Source organism: Taudactylus pleione, unplaced genomic scaffold (assembly GCF_031769625.1).
Source record: "Taudactylus pleione unplaced genomic scaffold, aTauple2 ptg000398l, whole genome shotgun sequence".
Taxonomy (NCBI): Eukaryota; Metazoa; Chordata; class Amphibia; order Anura; family Myobatrachidae; genus Taudactylus; species Taudactylus pleione.
The window spans coordinates 6,909,508-6,936,016 of record NW_028284800.1 but is presented as its reverse complement, the minus strand read 5'-3'; the positions used below and the strand labels follow the sequence as shown (position 1 = coordinate 6,936,016).

The window sequence follows — 26,509 nt, the reverse complement described above, 5'->3', positions numbered from 1 at the left end:
GTGTTTATTTGTGTATGTATGTATGCATGCTGTAAGTGTGCTCATGTGTGTGTATGTGTGCTGTGGGTAAATATGCTTACATGTGTATGTGTGCATGCCGTGTGTCTGTGTACTATATATATATATATATATATATAGCAAGCACAAATGATCCGGCACTCACTGTACGAAAATCCCGAATATATGCTCTGGTGCCCTCCTTAAGGGGAACGGCGTCCCCAAAACTTACATCACACAGAGGCGGCACTCAGAGAACTTTGTAGATGCAAAAAAGTGGCGAAGATTTAATGCAGAAGCATCAACGTTTTGGGACTACACATCCCTTCCTCAGGATGCACAATAAATTATTCTTATTCTGTATTGTGCATCCTGAGGAAGGGACGTGTAGTCTCTGAGTGCCGCCTCTGTGTGATGTGTGTGTGTATGTATATATATGTATGGAACCCCCCCCTTAAAAATCCTGCGTTTGACCCTGCATAAATGGGGTCCTTAGGTACTTCTCTCTATGATAAATAGACAAATACATTATGTAGTAACATATTTACATTTACAAATGTCCCTGACAAAATAACACTTACATACTCTACCCAAGCCAAGCACATGGTAGAAGGGCTTTTTTTCTACCATTAACATATTTCATGTCATGTTATAAATTCATTATTCACCTAATAATATCAGCAACTGCAACTCGTCACTTTTGTTAGAGAATTCAAATTCTCCTGTTTTACATTTGACAAAGTATAAAATCACAGGATAAATAGCACTTTGTATGGCAGCTCCGGCCGTGGTGAGCGGCTGTCCGGTCAGTGACAGCTCTATGGGGGGTGGTATCACCCTAGGAGGGGGTCCGGGTTACTGGGAGCTGCAATGGCCACTCCGCCTCCTCCTCCAAACCCCCCCTCACACGGGCAGCTTCCCTGACGCTACTCTGTCCTGTCCCGGACACAGCCACCCCCCAGGCTCCGGCCAGGAAGGCGTGCAGCAGCGGGAGATATAATAGCACAGGGGCGCTGCTCTCTCCCAACACAGTGCGGTCAGGCTCCGTCTCAGATACCATCTAGACCCCGTTGCTGCACTGGGTTATCCCGGCGGTACTGTGCATGTGTGAGACGCTGTGCAACATACATGACACGGGGGAGATCCTGCGATGTGACCGGCGCCTCCTTCATAGCACATCGCGGTGAGGCTGGAGAGCAAAGTGACGGTAAATAGTGAAGTCCCATTAGCAGCAGTGGTGCTGGGGGGCTGCCTTGTTGTTTTCCAATTGTGATTATTACACCCCTTTTATGTCTTTATGCACGGTGATATAGCAGCTATAGATTATTTGTTATGTGTATATGCTTTTTTATGCTAGGTGTTATTTATGCTACGATACATTCATGTTATGTGTATTTTCTGTTATGTATGCTATATGTTTGTTATGTTAAATAATATATGCTATAAGATACATTCATGCTATATGTTTTTTAATGCAATATATCAATTATTCTCGGATTCTCGGTGCTTTTTTGTCTTTTGGAAAAAAGCACTGGTACTCAGAATAAAAGGTTCTGGTAGTCACCTTAGTTAATACATGTGCAGATGCTTATTTTATTAATATTTGTGAAATTATTTCACTGATTTCTTCCTGTTTCAGGAGCTTTTTATAGGAATTAAAGATATCACTGGTTATGCTTTATGTCAATTATATATCAACCCAAGCAGCGGTGTGTTTGGGTTCTTCAGCTTTCTCATAGAGGTAGATAGCTATAGGAGCTCACTATTTAAAATGACTGGAGGTGTTCAGGTACCCCACAGTCCAAGGGCCCAATCCTATTAAGGGCCGTATTCAGTTAGCGGCGAAAAGCCGTTTTCTGCGAAAAAGTTTCACCGGGGAACGTCATTTTGCCAGTGGAAACTTATCTCCATATTCTATTGTTGAGACTTTTCGCGGCTGCAAAAACACAAAGCAATGTACCCAGCGGAAAAGTTTCGCCTATGAATGAATAGCTGCCAAAAAAAGTGCAGAATTGCGGTTTTGGGGTGCAAAGGTGGGGAAACCACCCTGCACTCTTAGAACAGGTCCCCAAAGGTAAACTGCGTCAAAAAATTCCTAAAAAAATTAGAACTTTACTTTTGAAAAAGGGGGCAAAAAAGTACAAAATTGAGGTACAAACTTAAAAACGAGCGAAATAGACTTTGGGAGGGTCTGTAAGTATGGGGGAGGTTTATTTTTTGATTGCAGGTGCTTGCTGAAGGTGCGTTTTTCAAGTTATTTAAAACCTCACTTTTGTGATTTCTAACCATGCTTGCACCCATTTTCATGTACCACAAATTTGCTGGGACTAGTTATTTTCACCAAAAAACCTGCTAATTGCTATTCTTCACCACTTGTGCAAAGACGCTATTGAGAGCATTTAAGTACCCTAAATACCTTCAGCAGGACTATTCGGGGGCATTACCATGATCCCCAATGTTAGTGCATCTTTTGGGGGGTGTCAGGCTGACTTCCCCAAATCTGACAGCACTTTTTGCCTGTTTGCATTTCGCCGGGTGCCGTTTTCGCCGATTTCTAATTGAATACAGGTATAAGTGGGGACGCGCGCGATACTTTTTCGCACGGAAAACCAGCGATATCAGCGAAAAGTACGTGACTTTTCACATCTAATTGAATATGCCCTAAGTGTGAGTTGGGTCCTGCGAGCCGTTCTCGCAATTCAGTTCTAAACTCACATTGATTTTTCATGGGGAAATTCATGTTTTTTTTTGTGCGCACCTCCAACACAGTTGAAACTTTATTTTAAGGTAGACATGACGAGACTCAGTACAGAACCTTTGTTACACCTCTCCCAATTAATAATTATGCACCTGGAGGGGATTAAATCGCATAATTTGTCCAATAAAGACATGTCAAGGCCCCCATACATCAGCAATTGATTGCAGCAATCGTGCAATTTGCAATCGATTGTGTATACAAATCTTTCCCTTTTTCAATCGATTGTGGCAATTCTGCAATCGATTGAAAAAGGGAAAGATGTTTATACACAATCGATTGCAGATTGCACGATTGCTGCAATCAATTGCTGATGTATGGGGGCCTTTAGTTTTCAGGTGAATTTTTTTAAAAGCTCAATAAAGGGTTAAATGATGGGGTACAGATTTGTGGAGGAGTAAATGATGTGGAGGTGTTGTATTCATGGGAAAGGGATTTTTGAAATTGTGGATAAAAACAAAGTGTTTATTCCAACTTTTTACAAACTTTTATAAAAATACTGAAAAATACAGACATTTTTCTGTACCCCAAAATGTTGGAAAGACTTTAATTTGCTGAAAAACGCTTGCTATAATTTTGCCACCATAAATAAAAAGTGTAAAATCACATTGATACCTTTTCAAAACCTCAAGTACTTTCTATGCTCCTGCTATGTCAGTTGTCACTTTTCTGTGGTCCAGGATGGCTTCCCCGGTTTTTCATGTACTTTTCCAAGGTTGTATTTTGTAGAAGAGTCACACATTCTCACTGCAACTACCACAAAATGCCATTTATAATTGGATCTTGCATATTTCTGGTGTGCGATGTATGCGTGCTTCTTGAAACAAACTCTCATTCTTAAACTCGCACCTAATTGGATAGTGGCAGCACAAATATTGCAGTTGCTCATGCACCTACAGCACCCACAGAGCAGGCTCCTATGGGTGTAGCTGCATCACAAGCCTCTTTCCTGGATATTCTAATGAAGGAGTTGCAAATAATTAATGCACATCAGCTATATGACAGGCAGTCATCTACATCATAGGTTCTCAAACTCTGTCCTCAGGACCCCAAACAGTGCATGTTTTCCAGGTCTCCTCACAGAATCACCAGTTAATTAATTAGCTCCACCTGTGGATCTTTAAACTGTGTCAGTGAGTAATTACTGCACCTGTGCTCCTGCTGGGTGACCTGCAAAACGTGACCTGTGTGGGGTCCTGAGGACGAGTTTGAGAACCACTGATCTACAGCGATGTATCGGGGCACAGATCTCACCCTACTCTAGATCATTTGCCTATTCTATGAATTGCAGTTTTAAAATGATGTAATTTTTTAAAGCAAGAGCCCTGTCAGAGCGCTACTATTATTAACATGCGTTTATATAGTTCCAGCATATTCTGTAGAGCTTTACAATTGAGTATACTTGGATTTGTAGTTCCACTACAATCAGGGAACCTCAGGTTGTCTGTCTGTGCGTCAGTCAAAATGTTTTACTTGTATTGTCTTTTAACAGTCAAATAACCCATACTTATTTAAATATATACTAATCACAGGGAGGCTGCATTTTATGTGTCTTGGAAAGTTGAGCTGGGAGTAGATTGGCTGAGTTTCTGCACTGTGCTGACACTGCAGTTTTCCCTTCCCAGCCCCCTGCATAGATAGCATTGTTCTGTTCTGCAATGTGTTACACTCTCCTTCTGTGGCAGGCCAGGATAAGCAGCTAGATAAACTAGATGCTGTATGGCTCTTAATTTATTATTTTTATTCTTCTTTATCTACCTACCAGCATAACCTGCAGCGATTTTCAATTGGGAATAAAACCATACAAAAAAACAAGACTGGGGATTACCAAACAGACAGAGGTAAGAGAATAATGCATGAGGTTAAATGTCACATATTGCTCCAAACAGATTGCAATGGGGAAAAAGTGCTTAGTGAGGCTATGTGATTTAGTCACAATGGAATGTTGGTGTAAGGGTCAGTGGGTTGTTTAAGGATAGAAAGCGAATAAATGTAGCTTTTGAGTGATCTGTGTAGAGGGGTGGTGATCGCCAGGGGCGAACTGGGAATAGACAGTGACCCTGGAAAAATCTCTGGTCCTAGGTGGGCTTTTTAGTAATCGAGAACAGGATCTTTGCACGTGCCGGAGGAAGATAGAACATTGCCTTGTGGCAAGGGGAGTGGCCTCGTGTGTATGCCTGCCATTCCCGCAAGCCACTTCCCCCATTTGTCACCCTGGGAGCCGTGCGGGGGGAGCTCTGTCTCACAAGACAAGGAGAGCCTCATCTTGTAGTGTGAAGAGATCCTCCGCAGGCTGCCTGTCATGCAAGAGCATCACTACTTGCAGGGTCGGTCAGGGCCGGATTAAGGACTGTGGGGGCCCCTGGGCAACAAACGTGTGGGGGCCTCCATCGATAGAAGATGTGTGTATATATAAATATAAATGCATATATATACATTATATAGACACTATTGTGTGTGCCTGAAAAGTTGGTGTGGTCATTCATAAAAAGGGGAATGTCCTTAAGATGCGCTCCCTTTTCATCACTGTAGGGGGGCATACCCAGCACTCACGGAGATGCTGGGCAGCCCCAAAGATCCCCCTGCAGTGCGAACAGATGCCGTGCGGATGTGCACGGCGTCTATTCACCCGACGGTCACCACAACCCCCCCCCCCTTTAGGACACTGCCGCCCGCGGGTAAAGACGGCATATGGCCGACTGTTTCAGTGAGGCGCCGCCATAAGGACAGGGTGCATTTTAGCGTTTTAAAGTCGGGCAGGGTGCTGCATCCCCCTAAAACGACCTTAGATTAAACAGACTCAAGCAAAAAAAAACCCCATCTATTTGAGTGTGATTTCATCAGATTTAGAACTTCAAATAGAAATGACATCACCAGCTATTTCATAATAGAACCAAAAACGATTCTTAGTAAATAGTCTAATTTGAATAGACCCACAGGAGTCCATAATCGGTCGATTTTAAACTAGATCCAAAATCGACTTTTAGTAAATTTGCCCCAAGGTACTTTCTGACGATCAATTCTTTAAAATGAATTGATCAGCAGAAGGAAAAGCATTATGATAATAATGATGGCAATGGTAGAAGTACTATATGGGTAAAAACAAACCTTTTGTGCAAACCTTATTGTTAGAAAAGTCTCTTTGATTATAATTGAAGTCATCACTACTGACTTTTTACTTTTGAACAGTTTCAGGTGCCTTTGCAACATTACTCATAATGTAGAATATTCAGTATTCGACATTCGCATCTTTCCGCATCTGTGTGGTGAACCCCATGAGTCCACCCCCGTCTGCCACTGCCCATGCAGGGCTCCAGAGAATGGGGAGCGGTGGCTCCACTTGTGGCACAACCAACTCTCTGATCAAAGTCTGCAGAGATCACAAGGGAGGAATCAATTGGCTTAGTTTGAGCCCAGATGGGTGCCACCTATTGACCGCCAGTGAGGACTGCACTGCACGTTTGTGGAGGACATCTGATAACCAGTGCTGTAGGTTGCTGCAAGGTGAGTGGACATTACTGCTCTGCTAATTCAAAGGTAAATGTCCCGTGTAGATAAATACTTTTTTTATACTGCAATTTAGAGTGCAGCTAGGACACATTCCTCCCAACATTGTAACTCTAACCCACCTACAGTGCAACATGGTTTTCCCAAAGTAAAATTAGCTTCTTTTTTTTTTTTTTGCTTTGCTCCCAAATCAGAATCAGCCCCACACTGTTATACCAACCGAAGGTAGTTACTATGTTGATATTCACAATGTTGATACTGTAATGTCAAATGGTTCTGATTGTTAACATACTGAATACCGACATGTTCATAATGCCCGACATACATGTCGACATAACGCTGGTCTGCATTATGAACAAATGAACGGTGGGTTAGCGTACAGTTAGGCTTAGACTGTGGTTAGGGTTAGGCTGCGGTTAGGCTTAGGTTGTGGTTAAGATTAGGATAAGACTACTGTCAAAACTCTCAATGTTAACATGTTAACATTATGTCAGTGCCAACACTGTGAACGTTGACATGTCAAACTATGAGATCCTGCCACCATTTAAATGTTGACATTCAGACCATGTCGACATTATCATGTCAACATCCCGAATGCCGAACTCCTATGCCACACCCCAACCACATTCATGTATGTCTCGGTAACATGCTGGTGGTCCAAATCCTATCAAACAAATAGTTATCATTATGAAGTATTGTGGATTTAGAGTTGGAGCAAGTGGTAATCCAGTCTTACTCAGTTTTGTTGCCAGGACACCATCTTGGCACCACGTCCCCTTCTTTTCTGGCGCTGACAGAGAAGCAAGGTTTGACAAATGAGCTCACGCTCCAAAGTAATTACATGGATATTTAAATCATCTGAGCACTTCTAGGGCTCAGTGGCTGAAAAGGAAGCAGGCAAGGGTTGGCAAACGCCAACATGTCATTTGGCAGTGGTGTAAAGGGAGCAATTTATTTAACAAAATAAGCATGTCTTAAGTAATCCGCTGCTTTTGAGAATCGGCACGCTGTCTGTTGCACTATGTTCTATGAAATAAACAGACTTAGTATTTCATGCTACATTCTCTTCCGCTACTGGTCCAAGGCACAAATCTGGCTTGAAAGATTCTGCTGTGGGGAGAGATGGCTTCAATTTTAGTTATAATAACACAATTTCACATTTAATATATTAAATATTGTGAATTATAAAGTTAAATAATACACCCATTTTGCTGCAGACCAAGTAGATGTTACTGACAGATTTGCAGACTTGCTCTGCAGAGGTGTACTGTGTGGATTGGTGGATTCATACATGTGCCAAGACTAGTAAGGCTGTAATACGTTTACTGAAATGTCAGCTTTTTACCGTTGTCACATCTCATATGGATCTATAGCTCTATATCACGGATGGGGAGCCTCAGGCCCGGGGGCCGTATAAGGCCCTATAAGGCCCGTGGAATCATTTGGTCTGGCCCTCTGAGGTTTGTTCTGCCAGCCTCATTTGGCTAGCAGGGTGCCTAGAATGGCACTCTGCAGCCAGAATCTATGAATCAGTGCTGCATGGAGCGTCTTTACGACGCTTCAGACGGTCACACCGTTGCCTTTACAGCTCCCCGGAGCATCTTCAGGATGCTCCTGACATTGCTGTAATCACTGGCGATTGTGACCCTGCCCCGTGGGACGTCATACGGAGGGGGCGTATCCTGTACCAGGCCCGCGAATACTGTTATATTTTTCAAAACGTTCCCCAACCATGTTCTATATCGTATGCGGTATTAGATGTATGGCTTAAGCTGTCTGTAATTGAGTATAGGGTTAAAACTTTATTTAGCAACTTTTTTACAGAGCTGTATAGGAATGCCAAGACAAACCAGAACATTGTATTATATTCATAAACTAATGCATTTTTGCCTCAATAAATAAAATCTATTACAGCCGCCATTCACTATTGCTGCAAGCTTGGTTTACTGAATGTAGGAGATATTGCCAGTCTCGCCTGCATTATAGTGTTCTTAAATAGCCACAATACTTATTTGTTCTTTATACATGGGGAAACGGCCATTTCAAAATATTTTAAGGCAGTAATTCATTTGAAAAGTAGGCCAGCTACGTGTTAAGACTTTGCTGGTAAAGAAAATATACAACTGTTGAAAAGGATGTTCACTTTTGGACAACACCCCTTAATATAACCTTCCGCTCCTGTGTAACAATAGACTACCCCTGGGGCCCTTTCCTAGGGGTAAGATCACACTCTTGCTTTTGCTGCAGTATAAATCCAAGTCCTGTCCTAGTCAGCAGAGCTCCTATTGCAGTCTGGCTCAATGTCATGGATCTTTGTGTTTTTGTTTCTAGACTTGTAATCAAGGTGGTCTATATGTAGGGGGTCTCTAATTAGTGCGCATTTCTTTGATGTTGTAAGTGGATATCTCCTGCGTTAAACATGGGTGTCCCTGTGTTTGGGTAACGCTTATGTTCAGTTATTGCTTAGTAATGCAATTGACATATCACCGATACATTGGTCTATCTCTCCAACATTGACCTGGTAGATGCCAGTGTCATGAACGAAAGGAAGTATGGCCATCTAATGTCGGGGGCATGGTCATGGCAAGTTTGGACATCCGCTAGTAAAATCATTGCTCTTTTAAATTCCAGGCATAAATACAATTGGAAGCACCGGGTTTTAGAACCCAAAGCTTAGTAAGTAAACCCCCTGGACTGTTTCTATTACGTGTCATTTTTGTGTGTCTGAATATTTGTATTACTTTGGTAGTTTCATGCATTTAAATGAGCGCAGCAGCATTAATTTGCCTGGATGGTATAGGAGCTGTCTCATTAAAAGTATAGTATGACTCCCAATTACCAGCATTACTGTAACAAAAAATACAAAACAAAGAGAAAAGTCTCTTCTTTGGATAAAAAGAGAATAACGTCACCTGCTAACCAGGGAACTTGCCCATCAATGAGATATCTCCAACTTTTCTATCTCGTTTAGACATCTCCACAAAAACACTAGCAGAGCCGTAGAGAGAGGGTGGCCAAGCCCGGGTACTGTAGGGGGTGTGGCCTAACTGTGGACACTTGGCCACCCCCCCCTTACAAAAAAAATAAAAAATATACTATGCTTTGTGGTGCCTTGTGTGGCACAGGGGGCGCTGTGTACCTCTCAGCCAGAGGCTGCTGCCGCTGACAGGTAAGAAGGGAAATCGGGGGTGGCAGACCGTTAATTAGTACTCTATCCCTCTTGTAGCCCCTGACCGACAGACATTTTGTCTGGCCGGCTGCCAGCCGCAGATGTCCCGGCATACACTGTGAGATTTCTCTCACAGTGTATTAGCCGACATCTGCGCTCCGCCCGCGGGGGAGGAGACATTTCCCTGTTCCTTCCATGGGAAGGAACACAGGAAATGTCTGTCTGTCGGCCGCGACTGGGCATACACTGCCCGATGCAGCCGACAGATTACCTCTAAATATCGCATTGGACGGGCATGCTGGACAATCCGTCATGCCCGACCGAGCAATATTTAACCCTCGGTTGCCCCCCCCACACGCTACAATTATCGGGGCGATCCGCGGATATCGGGCGGATCGGGCCGATAATTGTAGCGTGTATGGCCACCTAAGGGGGATAAACTTTGTAAAAAGTATAAGAGTGGAGAAATTAACAAATGGAGAAGTTACCCATAGCAACTAAGTAGCTGATTGATTGCTATAGGTAACTTCTCCATTTGTCAACTCTTTACAAGGCTTGTTACATCTCCCCCTAAATCTCTTTTGCATGTGGGTGTAATACTGGGTGCATGAGTGCGCTCAGAGCAGGAACAACACTATCTATATTGCTTTATCATCAGAAGATCTGTGACCTGTAGATTAATAAGCGCCCCACAAAGTAGGCACGTGACCTCACACAACGGCATTTGTATGCTGGTATATGGCTATCATTCCCCTAAAATGTCAGCTGTGTATTTTGGTCACTGTGATAGAGGGTGATATGATGGGATGCACAACATCCCATCATATACTTTTGAACTAAATTGCAGTAAAGTAACATTGATCAGTGGGTCTTACATGCTTTCATGCTATCTATATATCTATCATTTTCTCATTGGCGGTAATTTGTGAGAGAGTACGTCTACAAAGAAGTTGAACTAACAGTAAGCAAAGTCTACATAAGTCCTCCAACACGTACCCCTGTAACCATAAATTATCAACATACTACCTCTTAACTTGATATATTATTTGACTTTCATTTTTACAGTAATATCAAGTTTTTAAACACATTTCTCTTTACATTGTCTGTCTTACCCATTTACAAATGTGCTACGTAATGTCATTAACTTCTCATTTTCATTAACATCTCCCTACATCTTGAATACCATACTGACAAGCTGAAAACATTTCTGTAGTCTTTCATCTTTTCCTATAGCTACTAGTATGTATTTGTTCAAGTCCTGCAGCCACCTTCACCCCCTGTCCACCCTGCATACTAGAGCAGCAGGTGATACGCAGCCTCCCCTGTGGTCTCTGACTTCACAAACAACTTTCAGGAATGTTTCAAACCTCAAATAGTGTCACACATCTGCTCCTGCCTCCTGCACATGAGCACAGTAGAATGCCTGATGATCTAACCTATGCCCATGATTTCCCTCTTCAAACACGCATTCTCCTTGAGTCTTTGATATTGCTGCTCTTGCCGACCCCTCTTTTTGTGGTATGAACTTACCCCTCATTTCAAAGCCTAACGCTACGGTTGGTACAGTACGCTGCTTTTAGAATACTATGGAGCTGACTGAGTCGCACCCAAAGTGGATGTAGTTGCGGGCAGCCGCAGAACTTTATTTATTCTCTTATGCTAATGTAAGATTCTGTTCAGCCAATGCGAGGGGTTTCGTGAGTCCGCAACTTTAAAACGGCACTGCCCATTGAGGATGGGCCACCTGCCGCAATCGTCACCCTTAGTACATGCACTAGCCCCATGCTAGGTACAAGAGATCCGTGCGCACGACTTGCACGGAGCATTAGTTACATCCCCATGACACTCCCATAAGTCAGGGCAGTTCTGTGCAATCGCATTGTCGCCGCCCAGATCCCGACCTGGTACTCCCAATTTTTCGGAAAGTCAGATCCGGCCAAGTTACGTCTTAAAATAGAACAGACGTGTAAATTAGCATCTGCACTATGTGCCAACATTGCCGTTTGCGGCCATGCACAGAGATCTGTCTGACTCTGCCCCAATACCTATATGGTTCTCTCACCCCCAACATAACTACCCTGTGATGCTCACATGATTGGTTTCTCAAACTGCATTGTATGCGTTTTGCAGAATGTTATCTTCCCACTGGACCACCACAATCCTTTTACTTTACAGCCTAAGTACATCATTCTCCAACTTCTCTGTCCTAGTTTCTTTAACTTCCTCTTTTAATCTTGCACAATAAACCGCATCCCACTATTACATGGCCACCACCTTGATATCCTCTCTTCCTATACATTCCCAATGTCTGTGATAGCCTTCTGTTTCTCCCTGATCCTGGCATCCAAATATGTTCTCTCCTTCCTTCCAAAGATAAAGCTTCTCATGTGCATCCAGGGACGGACCCAGAAGAAAATGACAGAGAGAGCACCACGAAAGAGGAAGAGGGGGTTGATAGAGGTGTTAAGGAACTTTGCAAGCCACGCCCCCGCATGCCCAGCAGCTCCATGCCCAGCAGCATGATGAAGATGGGATCCCAATCCCTCTCTTCAGTGAATAGACAACATTTGCATGTGTCTGGCATCTATTCGCCACTTGCTGTGCTAACGCCACCACATACTGCCCCCCTCACAGCACCACCACATACTGCTCCCTCGCAGCGCCACCACATAATGCCCCCCTCGCAACATCTCATAATGCCCCAATCACAGCACCACCACATACTGCCCCCCTTACAACATCTCATACTGCCCTTCACAATACATAATGCCCACCTCGCAGCACATACTTCCACCGTCACTGCCCATCTCGCAGCACACCCTCCCATCGCCTCCAGCTCCAGCAAACTTACCTGCTTACCTAGCCTTAGGTCTTGTCTCCTGGTGGTGGCTGTTCTGAGCCAGCTCTGATCTTGGTGGAATCGGCTGGCTGGGTCACACTTACGTTATGTCACACCCTTGGGGTCAATTTAGGCTACCTCCCTACTGATTCATCTACCCCTTCCCAGATATGACCAAACACGCAGTTAAGTAGACCCCCTCCCCCCAAAACCAGGAAGCCTCAAGTTTGCCCTTAACATTCTTGGGAATTGGGGGTGAGGAATGTTTGTAGTCCTGTGAACAAATTTCACAGCCATTCAAGAGCTTTTAACACAAATTATGTTTAAGCATTTCTTATACAACAAAGCATCATTCCAAATAGTTTGTACAAGTAATAGTAAACCTTTAAACCTTTCAATTATGCATGGACACATTATGGGGAAGTGGACCCTTAATATTTATATTTATAAACTGAAATAGTTTATATTGGCTGCATGGTAGTGTCTCTGCGTGAGTCAATTGCAGGCAGGAGTACTCCAGAAATCTTAAAATATACAGCACCACTGGCAAGACAGTCACAGAGGCTGCCAGGGGTGAAGTGGTCACTGTGAGTTAAGGTATGAACTCTGTTTTGTGAAAGCTATAGTTTATAATTCTGCTATGATTATTATGTGGCATGCCCCTAGATCCAGTTGCTCTTTATAATGTTTCAAACTTGAGGAACACTTTTGTGTGTGTATATAGTTTATTTTATACTCCAAAAGCACAAAATAATCCATTCTGCTCACCACTGAGAACCTTTCCCTGCTGACAAATCATTTTGAGGAATGTGAGTTCCCTGTAATGCTAGGAACCCAGACACAACTCTTACAGTTCCCATCACCTTCTAACGCAGAAGCAACTGCACTTCACAAGAGTTTGACTCATGAAAATAATTAAAATATTTGTTTTTGTTGAATGAACCTTGATATCTGCAATAGGACATCAGCCTGAAGTCTTGCTTTGCTGCACGTTGGCTGCCAATTGATCGATATATCTGAGTAAGGAGGACAGTTATTCACAATCTGGGCCTGATTCAGAGCTGGACGCTCTGACAGAGCGCACGCTCTGAATCAGGACAGTCCCTCTGTTTTTTTTAGAGCGGCCTCCTGGCCGCTCGCATAGCTGTGGGTGACCACCCACAGCTATAACGAGCGGCCAGGAAGATGGTCACGATGGTCAAGACCATTGCGACCGTCGAGCTTGCGACGAGACCCTTGTGGTAGGGTCTCGTTGCCGCAAGCCCTAGAGCGCTTTCGGCTCTACCAGAGCCGAAAGCACTCCCACTGACATCACTGGTGATGTCAGTGGGGCCGGCCCCAGACGGTAGGCGTTCCCATTGGAACGTCTCCGTCTGGCCAGCCACGCCCCCGGCCTGCCCACCAAATGGGGCATGCTGTCACTCAGCATCGACAGCACGCCCCCTTTGGTACGAGACCCGAAGCGACGGCTTGTCCGTCGCTATCCGGGTCTCGCGCATGCGCACGACGGAGCCGGCTCCGTCATGCGCACTGGGCCAACATCGACCCGCTTGTGAGTGCTTAGCGCTCGCGAGCGGGTCTGAATCAGGCCCTCTATCTGTAGCCATAGAGAGAGACTGGACTGTTCTGATAGAAACAATCGGAATTGTCCAGTTACAGATGTTTTAAAGGAAGGTCAGTTATTTACAGCCTATTGATAAAATTACTGTAAAAGTGGGGGCAGTGGTCGAAGTGGGGCAGTATGACATACCGCCACTTCCCACCGCCACTTCGTTTTTGCGGCAGAAGGTGAACCAGCACTGGGATCTAGTATGGGATCCCAGTGCTGGAACAGCAAAGTGTGGAGATGTGTCCCGCTGGGGACACATCTCTCTATCAGCGACGTATCTGGCATGGAGCCAGGAGCCTCGGGTAACGGCTACGCTGCACTAGTAAGCAGCGGCACTGACAGTCAGCCAATCACGGCTCACAGAGCGCTACCCAATGAGAAGCTGCAAGTGGCAGCTTCGCATTGGCTCACAGATCCAGCCGCCCGGTGAGCTGGTCCGCGAGCCGGGATTGGCTGGCAGCCGCGGTGGACATTAAACTGCATTTCAGCAGGGACCCAATGCTCCAGGCCCCAGCTCCGTTCCAGCTGCAGTGTAACTAGAGGTAAGAGGGGAGGGTGTAGGAGGGAATATGTTAATGAGAAGGGCAGGGGGTGAGAGAGATGAATAGGCAGTTAGTGGTGTAGAGGGGTTGAAAGAGGGGGAGCCAGTTAGAGAAAGGGACAGGGGGTGAGAGAAGGGGAAGCAGGCAGGTAGATGTGTAGTAAGTGAAAGGTGCAGTGGCTGAGATAAAAGCAGGGGCTAAAAGGGTAGCCGCGCTCACTATTCTGTGGTGACCGCACCGGGTGTCATCCAGTGCAGGACAGCCACTGGAGTGAGAGTTGGGGGGGGGGGGGGTGTCTGGATTCAAATCTCCATACCCCCACCTTTAAATTCCCACTTTGAGCACTGAGTGGGGGTGATTCAGAGGTCCTATTGAGACACCCACTGGCTGTGGCGCGAATCCGCTGATGCAAAGACGCACTATTTGCGCACCATTGGCCACGACATCGGACATTGCACCAGCTCTATGGCAGGCACACAATGTCCGGCTGAACGTGGCCACTGGTCTCAGTCCTTAGACCCAGTCGCTGACGCCGACATACCTGCACCTGGCAGCCACCCTCTTCCCCCCAGCTACCACCCAAAAATGCTCGTCAAAATTGTATGGATCCGCATGCAATGTCGATCTACGTCTCTGAGCTTGAGATGGACGCTAATGACGCCACTGTTAATTTGTACGTATCGGCTGAGCGAAAATCTTCCCGCCGCTGATTGCATACACAGATGCATATCAGACGATTAGCAAAGTTCTGAGTAATCCTAAGGCTCGGAATGGCCGCAGGAACCAAGATGCTGCGAAAAATACGTGTTTGCATCAATATCTGAATCAGGCCCTCTGTGCGGTAACCATTGCGCAATGCAGATGGGACACATACAAAGAAGGAAACCACTTGCCACTTATATCTTACCTGCGTCTTACCTTTCAATCTCCCCCAGTGTGTTTTATTTGTCCTCAGCAGCCAATCTCAAACAGAAGTCAGACACACACTCATTTTATAATATACACCTTTCTGGTAGAGATGGCCATCGGAAACCGATTGTTGGTTGCCATCAATGTTTCTGATCCTATGCAAAACGGTCATCAAATGGCAAAAGCATCTCCAGTTTGCCATCATCACATGTTGACATCACTTTTTCAAATGGTCAACAGGTGATAATCACATGCCTCGCAAATATTCGATGGTGACTTCCCAATGGTCTAACCTATTTTCTAGTACAGGATAGGGCCTGCCTGTGCTCCAGAACAGGATGAATTCTTCATAGCATGGATTCAACAAGGTCCTATAAAAATTCCTGCTATGGATTTCCCATTCCACCACATCCCAAAGGTGCTCTATTTGTATTGAGATCTGGTAATTGTGGGAGATCTGGTAATGATGGAGGGTTTCAGAGTGCACTGAACTCATTGTCATGTTTGTGTAACCAGCTTGAGATGAGGTGTGGTGTCCTGATGATGGGAGTAGTCATTAGGAGATGGGTTAGCTGATCATAAAGGGATGCACATGGTCAGTAGCAATATTGTCACGACACTAAGGATTTGTTGATTTGGGTTTGGGCTTGCAGAATACCCCATGGCTGCTGCAGAATGTAGGATATATTGGAGCAGACTAGAACTAGGTGCCGGAAACACAACTGAATCAGGCTACAGGAAACACTGGAACTAGGTGCTGGAGCACAAATGAAGCAGGCTGCAAGAATACACTGGGACTGGCTGCTGGAAGCACAACTGATGCAGACTGCAGTGTTATATGCTTTGAAGCAATACTTCTGGATTGCACAGAGGCAAAATGTTGTGAACAAATTACTGAAGCAGGTGTGCCGGAACACGCTGAGTATGAAAACATACTGAGAAGACAATACTAGAGCAGGCAACTGGGACAGGTGCATAATACTGTGTAGCAATTGCTGAAGCAGGTACCTGTAACTGAATGCAGGAATGCAAAACAGAAGCAGGAGCCAAAGTCCTGATTTTTAGGAAGAGAAGTTGCACTGGCAATGTACAGTCAGCAGTTGCTGGTTTAAATAGGACACCCTTGCTGCAGACTAGATTGTCAGGGTGAATCATGTGATCCCGTTCCATGATGCAGAACTGCAGGTTTAGTGACCACAGATCTTAGGGACATCGCCGGTGGCCAGCGGAGACACAGATGCAGGGCCGGATTAAGGTCTGTGGGGGCCCCTGGGCAACAAACTTGTAGGGGCCCCTGTCAGTGATACAAGTGTGTGTACACACACACACACACACACACACAGTGTGTGTATAATATATTTAATTTAAGTGTACCCCACAACCAGCCCACCAGCAGCACCACACTTAAAATAAGAAAGAAAACATTAATTGACTCGCCCTCCATCACACAGCAGCAGTGACCCGAGGCTGCAGCTCCTCTCTTCTTTTCACCTCCGTGGGCTTCAGGTGCGGCTATTGAGGCGTGGGGCTGCGCAGCGTTACCTCACCCCTGCATTGCCGTACAGCCTGCCCGCGGGTCGGAGCAGCGACGCTCTCTGAGCCCAAATGCTCAGCGAGCGCTTCCCGGCTGCAGTCACCATAGACTCCCGCGGGGGACCACAGCAGACAGCTAAATGCTGTACCCCGCTGGTCTTAGTAGTAGTGGCAGGGGACAGGGTATGGGGGTACGACCGCCCCTGTCACCCTGCCTGTAATCCGGCCCTGCACAGATGGCAGTAAGGTGACACCACAAGACCCAGTAAAAGGGACCCCATATGGTAAGCTATGGCATTTACACAATATGCATTGGAGCCGCATTGTGCATATGCCGCAATGGTCTTAGTGTGGATTGGGACGCAGGGTATTTGACAGGCAGTGACCATTTGGGGGAGGTAATGGATGAATGGCGACATAAATGCAGGTGTGTTGCGACTGTTTCAGGGCCGTGTCACAGCCAGCGACTGCGTCTTCGCACTTAGTGTCACTGGCCCCGGCATCTTACTTGTGACAGACATTCTGAGGAACCATAGGGTTTCTCAGAGGTTCGATGATGCGACTGTTGTTTGTGATGTGCGTCCAATACTGGTGGCAGTGGCACTAGTGGCAGATCTGAGAAGCTGGCAGTGGGCATCTTTTTACAAAAGAGTTTGACTGCGACATTTGCATAACTTCTCAGATCTGCTGCTGCGTAATAAGATGCAGTACCTACATTTTTTCGCCCACCTCTGCATTAGGTTCCAAAGCATATATGGTATTGATGTTCCAACAATCGGATCCCAGGTTCACCTCTCTGCCTCGGAGCTGTTGCAAACTAGAAGTTTTTTTGTTTAGTGGAAATTATTGTAGGCCCCTTCACATGCCAAATATCGCCCCGTGTGTCCTAATTTCAGTAATATCGCTCCACAAAAGGCGTGGCCTGATGGTTTACTAGAAGGGCGTTATTACAAAACTTTATTCTCGGGGAATAAAAATGCTTAGTTCCATCTCAGTCTAGAAAAGGCACAAGTATGTCACTTTCACTGAGTATATATGCAGAAGATTAATAAAGCGGGATCCGGTCAAATCCTGACAGCCAGGTTCCTGACACCTGTCAGAATCCCAGTGCCGGCTTCCCGACAGTAAGTACTGGGGTTAGGGAGAGGGTTAGGTTTAGGCACTAGAGGGGGAGGTTGGGTTTAGGCACCAGGGAGGGAGGAATAAGGAGGGCTAGGATACTGACCGAAAAGTCTTGGTATCTGAACCCTGTCGGTATCCCGAGCGCCGGTATCCCATACCCAATCCCATATAGCACATGTGGCATTAAACGGGATCTTTTACAGATTATTGCTATAACCATATTCTTACTAGTGATTCCATGATGCTGAATTACTGGGAGATGCATTGTTTAGAAATGACTATACATCCAGCCACATTAGATGATTGTAAAAAGTGCTTGCTCTTTAAAATTGTAGTTTGAATTGTTTCAAGTTCTCACAATGATCGATGTTCTGTTTGAAAACATTTGGTCACAGGACATGGCAGCTACATCACCTTTTGTCACTTGGAGAATGAGTCGGCTTTCACGTGCAGTGCTGATCACACTGTGAGAAAATGGGAGGTATCGACGGGACAGTGTCTAGCTGTGTACACAGGGCATACATCAATTGTTAACAGGTGGGTAATGGGTCTCCTAGTGTATTTCCTGTAATGTAAACAAGCTGTCACTCAAATATGACATGTATAAATTGTTGAGACCTTTTGGGATTTTACAGAATTTCCCCCTTTAGTACATCTCGGCCATAATGAGATCTATATACATTTTTAATGGTTATGGTTAAAATACAAGACTGAATTATCCATTTAATAAATCGGCAGTATGTTCTAGAGTCTATAATCTGATAAAGTACCTCCATATAAAAAACTGTATGTTAATACTTATTATGTTTTCTATCCACATTAACCTCCCACAGGATACTGGTGACCAGGAACTTTTTATTTAGTGGATCTTACGACAGAACGGCTCGATGCTGGGACATTGACTCTAGCAGACCCCTTCAGGAGTTTCAGGGCCACAGGAACTGTGTCCTGGTTCTAGCACATTTTTCATCCAGTGATATCCTGCAGGCATCAGACATAGAAGGGAAAGAAGAGAAGGAATTCCTGGTAACTGGAAGTACTGACTGCACAGTGAAAATCTGGGAAGCATTCAGTGGATGCTGTTACCAAACATTAAGGGGGCATTTAGGAGCCATACTATGTATTGTTCTGGACGCACCCAACAGGGAGCTGTTTTCAGGCAGCATGGACTACACTATCCGGAGATGGAACATGGTCACTGGGGATCAGCTTAAAGTATTCAAAGATCATCAAGGATCTGTTATCTGCCTAGAGGTAAGATATGCAATAATCCTGTTTCTGATTTAGACCTGTATTCAATTAGAGGCGAAAAGTGCAGTTTGGTGAAAAGTTTCCGCCTGTTTTCAAAGTATCTTCATATTTAATTCCAGGACGAATTTGCCTAAGCGGAAACTCAATGCAGTGTAATAGGTGAACAAGATTCGCCTATGAATAGCAGGTGAAAAGAAGTGAAACATTTTTATGTTGGGGTGCAAACATGTGGAAACTACCCAGAACCCTTGTCAGTCCTCCAGAGGCCAAATCTCTAAAAAATAAATAAATTAATACGAAGAACACCCCAAAAAAAGTACTTTTGTTTTGGGTGCGAAAAAGTAAAAATGGGGGGACAAGCATATAAACTAGACTTCTTGGGAGTCTGCAAGGATGGGTCAGGTGTTTTTGGGATTGCAGAAGCATGTAGCAGGTGGTTTCTGAAATGTTTCACTTTAGAAACCCTTAAATATGCTTGCACCCATTTTCAAGTACCCTAAATTTGACTGGACCACTTATTTTCACCACAAAAAATCCTGCTTTATGCCATTCTTCACCACTTATGCAAAGACGCTAATAGGAAGCAATTTAAACTACTTAAGTAGCTCAAACGATTTATTTAGGGCTATTAGTACGCATGTACATTGATTCTTTATGTTAATGCATTTTTTGGGGGGTACAGACTGATTTCCCCACTTCCAACAGTACTTTCCGCCTGTTTCTGCATTCGCCGCATGCCGTTTTTGCGTGGTATGGAATTGAATAGGGCGAAAAGCGGGGAAAAAGTTTTGCCTATTGCCGCTTTTCGCGTTTGTGTTATCTCCGTATTCAATTCCAGAACGTTTTCGCCTACGCGGAAACTCAATGCACTGTAACAGGCGGAAAAGTATCTTCGATGAATGGCAGGCGGAAAAAAGTGCAAAATCTCTATTTTGGGGTGCAAATGTTGGGAATTGATTCAGAACCCTTTGGACAACCCAAAGGACAAATCAGCAAAAAAAAATAAAAATTACCTCAGAACACCCCAAAAAAAGACATGCCATTTTTGGGGCGATAATGAAAAAGTGGGAGGACAAGGATAAAAACTAGCAAAATAGGTTTCTTGGGGGACTGTATGGATGGGGCAGGTGTTTTTAGGATTGCAGGTGAATGCAGAAGGTGGATTTTTCACTTTTTTTAGTGCACTTTAGAGAAACAAAAATATGCTAGCACCCGTTTTCAAGTACCCCAAATTTGACTGGACTATTTTCACCAAAAATTACTGTTTTCTATCATTCTTCACCACTTTTATAAAAAAAAAGCTTCTAGAAAGCTTTTAAGCCAACTTAAGGACAGAAAGTACATTTATTAGGGCTAATAGTACTCATCTGTAATGATTTCCAGAGTCAATGCGTCTTATTTTGGGGTACAGACTGATTCCCCCATTCTATTCAGTACTTTCCGCCTGTTATGCATTCGCCGATTTCCATTTTTGCCTGTTCTGCAATTGAATTGGGGTGAAACTCGGGGGACGTGCCCGTGAATTTGCATCCCAAACAGGCGAAGGCAGCGGAAAGTACAACAGGCGAAAAGTCCAGGACTTTTTGCAGCTAATTGAATACGCTCTTATACAAAGCTATTCCTCCCACCATGTTCCATTAAGCTGAGTCTGCAACTTTGAGCATGTTATACCTATTCCTTTGCGACAAAAGACGCAGCATGGCGTCTCTAGTACACTGCGAGCGGCTTTGTATGTAGATATGATGTGACTAAGACAAAGTATGTAGTGAAATGTTAGCTGTGCTACCTGTGTCGGAGCATCTGAGTTGCACCAGGGTTCTCGTGCCGTATGGTGTAAGGACGATAGGTACAGTATATGAGGACACCTTTTTAGTGCAAGTTAAGATACTGTATATCAAAGGATTTGTATTGCTGAATAATATATAAGAGATAATTGGAGTGTTCATCTTTAAATATGTACATATTTTCCTTCCCTGAGCTGCAGCAGGTTGCTATTTTAAGAGAGATGTCTTTTTGTAACTGAGCAGACAGATTGTGAATGACAGCCTTGTAGACCTGGTGATTTGCACAGGCTATTGATTCAAAAGTAAGGCTGGTGATATCAAAGGACGTTTCTAAGCTTTTTGACTTGTACCACATCCCATCCTGCCCTAAAGATGTGGGAGGAGATTCAGTTGTCTTTAGTGGAATGGGGAACAGAGACTCTCTTATACCCCTTTTAACACATAAGACTCTGGAAATAGATGTTTCCGTCCCGAGTCTATCACCCCGGCTTCAATCTGGGTCTCAGCTGCAACCCTCTTTCACACTACATCAAAAACCTGGGAAATTCCCAGGTCAAACGCATTCACACTGAACCCGGGTCTTTCCCATCTGCTGCATGTGCTCCCTGTTATGTGGTCCAGTGCCTTAAGTTGTTGTCATCTGCAGGTGCACCAAACAGCCAATCAAACACTTCTGAACAACGTGGGTCTAAAAACACGGGTTGTATCTATTCACACTACATGTGACCCAGACTGCTCCTGGGAAAAACCCTGGTACCGAACAGGGGCGCGTACCCAGGTCATCTGACTGGGGTCGGATCTATTCACACATAGCCAAGACCTGGGTACAGACGCATGCCCCGGCAAAATACAGGGTTTTTGGTGTATGTGTGAAAGGAGTATAACAGAACTGCAGTGGCATGTCGGCTGAACAAATATTCTTTATCTCATAATGGGTGGGATGTACTAAAGGGTAAAATGCAGTATAACCCCTGAAAATGCAGTTTTCGGGGGTTTAACCGCATTTTCTGTTTCAGGTGGCGTTACCCAATAGAAGCCTATGGGCTTCGGACATCTTGCCTGAGATGGGTCCAATCTGCTCTCTCCCATAACCCTCGATGACTCGTGTCCTTCTGAGCATGTGCAGATGGACATCAGAGGGACTTTTGGGTGTTAAAGCCGGAAGTCCCTCTCTCCGGGAGCCAAAGCCGGAAGTCCCTCTCTCCGGGAGCCAAAGCCGGAAGTCCCTCTCTCTTATCGGGAGAGCTGTCCTTTGCGATATTTTAAGTACATATCGCGGTAGTTAACCACGATATGTAGGCTAACCGATGAGAGGTGGGATGTAACACATCGCGTATGCGAAGCTAAGTACATCCCTCCCCATTTCTTATCCAGTCACTTCACTTGTTGAGTTATGTGGTTATTTGATAAATGTTATACTTTTTATATTTGAAAGTTCTATCATGTCCCTTCTTTCCCTTCTCTGCTCCAAACTATACCTATTAAGATATTTTAGTATTCCCTGGTAAGTTTTGTGTTGTAGGCCATTCACCATTTTAGTTGCCCTTCTTTGTACAGTCTCTGATGTATTTATATCCTTCTGGAGATACAGCGTCCAAACACAGTATTGAAGATGAGGACGTACCATTGACCTCATTACTTCTTTCTTTCTGCTACTGATTCCTCCCCCTATGCTACCAAGCATCTGACTTACCTTCCTCATTGCTTTGTTACAATGCTCACTTGCCTTTAAGTCACCTGAAATAGTGACTCCTAGATCCCTTTCCTCCTCTATAGTGTCCATTAGAGTACCCTTGATACTATATTCAACCTTTTGGGTTTTTGAGACCCAAGTGCATGATTTTGCATTTTTCAGCATTAAACTGTAGTTGCCCTGTTTTTGACCATTCCTCTAGTCTACCTAGGTCCTCAGTCATTTGTTTTACCCCTCCTGGTGTGTCTGCGCTGTTTCCCTATCTTTGTGTCATCTTCAAAAAGGCATACTTTCCCTTTTTAATACCGTTTGCAATGTCACCAACAAAGATATATTAAAAAGCACTGGTCCAAGTTAGAGATGAGCGGTCCGGATTACCTTGAATCTGGACTGCTCCAAACTAGTTAATCAGAGCCGCATCCGAGTCCTGGCCCAGGGTTTCCCCCCAGGCTCAGATGTCAGTTCGAGGTCGAACGTCATCCTCCTGGCATCGGATTCCATATAAGGAGCGGAAGGCCGGGACTCGGCGCCATTTCACTCCAGTCCAGTCACGCTTCTGCATGCTCCGCTCTGCGGTGTCAAAGTGGGGCTGTGTCCATCTCTAGGGTCCTGTATTCTGCTGTGGCAGTGTCCATCTATAAGGGGCTGTTGTGCTGTCGCTGTGTCCATGTCTAAGGGGCTGTGGTGATGTCACTGCTTCCATCTCTAAGGGGCAGTGCTGTGTCCACCCACAAGCTGTGTCCAGTCCCCTTAGACTAATTCCATCACAGTGGTGCTGCTCTGACTCCACAGGCCCCACCCACTGCGGTCACAATGTGACATTTTTCTCCAAAAAAAGTTTAAAAAACAAAGTTAATAAAAATAAAATAAAAATTGTTGTATTTGTACTGTTCTGCACACCTGCACCACAGTATGCTGTAGTACCCCAGAGCGTGTGAGTAAAAGCGTTCTGATTCCACGCAGTGTGAGCCAACCTGCCAGGTATAAAAAATAAAAATTGTTGTATTTGTTTGCACTGTGCACTGTACCCCAGTACGCTGTATTACCCCAGACCGTGTGCGTAAAAGTTGTCGTCTCCACCCAGCTGTGAGGTAGTCAAAATTGACTGGAAACAACTGGAAATCAATGTTATTGAGGTTAATAATACTCTAGGAACAGAATAATGCGATTTTTAGATTTATTTATTTTTTTTTTTTGTCAATTTCTGAAAAAAAAATGCAAATCTAAAACCAGTCACAGCGGTTTGGCAAATCCAAAACCGGATGATGAGACAGAGCCAAATCCAGCAAAAATGGCACATCCTCTAGTCCAAGTGCAGACCCCTGGGGTACTCTGCTGGTAATCTTTCCCTCCCGTGAATACACTCCATTTACTGCAACTCTGTTTCCTACCCTGCAACTAAGATCTTATCCATTCACCCATTTTAGAATCCAATTCCACACTTTCGAGTTTATTTAGCAGTCTGTGATGTGGGACTGTGTCCAAAGCCTTACTAAAGTCTAGGTAAGCTACATCTACAGCCCCCCTTGATCTATTACTTTAGTCACCCAGTCAAAAAAGTCAATAAATGTGTTTGGCATGATCTCCCCCCAGTTAATCCATGCTGATTGGGATCTTGTAAATTGCTGGATTTAAGGTATCCACAACTCTTTCCTTTAACGGTGTTTCCATTATTTTCCCTACTACTGATGTAACGCTCGCTGGTCAGTAGTTACTTGCCTCTTCCTTGCTTCCACTTTTGTGCAGTGGGACTACATTCCTCTGGAATTACTTCTATAACTAGCGACTGGTTAAATATTTCTGTTAATGGTGTTACCAGCACCCCTCTAAGCTCTTTAAAGTATTCTGGGATGTATCCCATTGATTTCTCCACTTTTGATTTTGAGAGTTCTTTTAGGACCTTCGCCTCTGTAAATATACTTTCATCTACCTGATTAGTATGAATGTCCTTGCAACTCAACTGTCACCCTTTCCCATCTCCTTCTGTAATGATACTGAGCCAAAATATTTATTTCGATGATCTGCTATTGCCTTGTCTCCCTCCACCAGTCTTACTATTCTTCCATTTGATTTTCTCCTTTCACTTATATGCTTAAAAAAAAAAAGTTTTGACCCCCTTTACCTACAGACTGAGCCATTTTCTCTCCAGCCTGAGCCTTTGCACATCTAGACAGGGCCGTAACTAGGGTGGAGCGACAGGGCAGAGGACGCTGTTTGGGCCTGTCTATTTTCCTGTTTATCATTCTCCCTTGCAGCTTCCTCTTCTTTTATCCCCAGCATCTCCTGGCCTCCCCTATCTCTACCCTGGCCCTTCCCCATGAAGCCATGGCCCTTTTTCAGGTGCACTATCTTATGTCCCTATTTAAAAAAATTAGTCTACTTATATGCCATCTTTTTTGCTTTCACATTAGTTGATACTTCTTTTGTGATCCATACTAGCTTCCTTTTGCTGGTACTTTCCCTGTTCCCTTTTGATACAAAGGTCTGTTGCTGTTAGTGCTGCACTTTTTAATTGTTCCCACCTCTCCTGCACTCTTTCCAAGTACCTCCAATCTGCCAAAGACTCCCTTACACATCTGCCCATCTCTGCAAAGTCAGCCTTTCTAAAATCTAACACCTTTTATTTTGTGTGGTATGAGTTGGTCCCTGACCTTATACTAAACCATACTGTTTGATGGTTACTGGATCCTAGGTTCTCCCCAACATTTACATCTGATATCCTGCCACTATTTGTGAGTATTATGTCTAGTATTATGTTGTCTCCCTCACCAATTTCTTGAGGGATGCTCCCTGCAAAGAATTTAGAAAGTTCCAACTTCTAGCAGAACTTGCAAAAGACCCCTCCCGGTTTACATCAGGTAGATTAAAGTCTCCCATGAATATTACATCTCCTTTTTAAAGCCAATTGGTGATGTCCTGTAATAAGTTCCTGTCCAATTCTTACCCCTGGCCTGGGGGGGGTCTATAGATCACCCCAGTGCAAATAATGGCCTTCTAACCCGTTTCTAGGATCACCCAAAGGGCCTCAGTTTTTTTCCCTCAATATTTTGTATTGAAGTAGCGTTTACACTTTTTCTCATACATTACTGTCCATCCTACAATTTTTCTGTCCTTTCTGGATAAAGAGAATAGCTATGTCCCAGTCATGTTTTTCATTGCTTCATGACTCTGGGTCTGATTCAGCAAAGAACGCAGTTGCTAATACGCACGGAATCGACTGATTGTTTCATGTGGGCGTCCTTATGTCAGGTTGTGATTGCAATGCGAATGCAAACATTTATTAGCAGCTGTGTTGCGTGCGTATAAGCACAATAGCGATCCATGCTGCATCAGGCCCTCTGTAATAACCACAATGTTGAGATCATCCCTTGTCACTATTGCATGTAGTTCTGCAATGTTCTCTCCTAAGCTCCTAGCAATTGTACACATAGCTTTAAGAGTTGTGTTTGTGCATTTCTTATTCTTAGACGCTTAGATGGTTAGAATGTTCATTAAAAAAAGTTGTAAATGTTTTTTGTTTGTTTTTCCTTAATTACCTATTTGTTGATTATGATCAATGGGCCTGATTCAGAGCCGCTCGTAAGCGGCCGCTTGTTCGTTCCGAGCGATGTTTGCCCAACTGCGCATGCGTACGGATTTTAATACACATGCACGAACCAGTCAGTGCGGCCGAAAATCGTTTGTTTGCTAAATAGCGAATGCCTGCTATTTTGAGTGACAGGAGGAGGCGTATGTGGGTGGTAACAGAGGAAGGTGCTTGAAAACGGGGAGTGGAGATCCGATCGCAGGCGTGCTTAAA

At 44.4% G+C, this 26,509-nt stretch overlaps 1 protein-coding gene across 2 annotated transcripts in view; it reads left to right on the top strand.

Moving 5' to 3' along the window:
- The first annotated feature begins 814 nt into the window (after window positions 1-814).
- WDR86 (WD repeat domain 86) overlaps window positions 815-26,509 on the top strand; it is an 82,012-nt gene continuing 56,317 nt past the window's right edge. The window contains exons 1-5 of one of the 2 annotated variants that reach the window (XM_088446413.1): window positions 815-1,204; window positions 4,518-4,593; window positions 5,942-6,256; window positions 18,378-18,519; window positions 18,816-19,236. In XM_088446413.1, the coding sequence (XP_088302539.1) occupies window positions 6,028-6,256; window positions 18,378-18,519; window positions 18,816-19,236 (792 nt within the window). In that variant the 5' untranslated portion in view covers window positions 815-1,204; window positions 4,518-4,593; window positions 5,942-6,027. Of the gene's footprint in view, window positions 1,205-3,970; window positions 4,056-4,517; window positions 4,594-5,941; window positions 6,257-18,377; window positions 18,520-18,815; window positions 19,237-26,509 lie in introns of those variants that run through there. The other variant, XM_088446414.1, reaches the window with a different exon arrangement.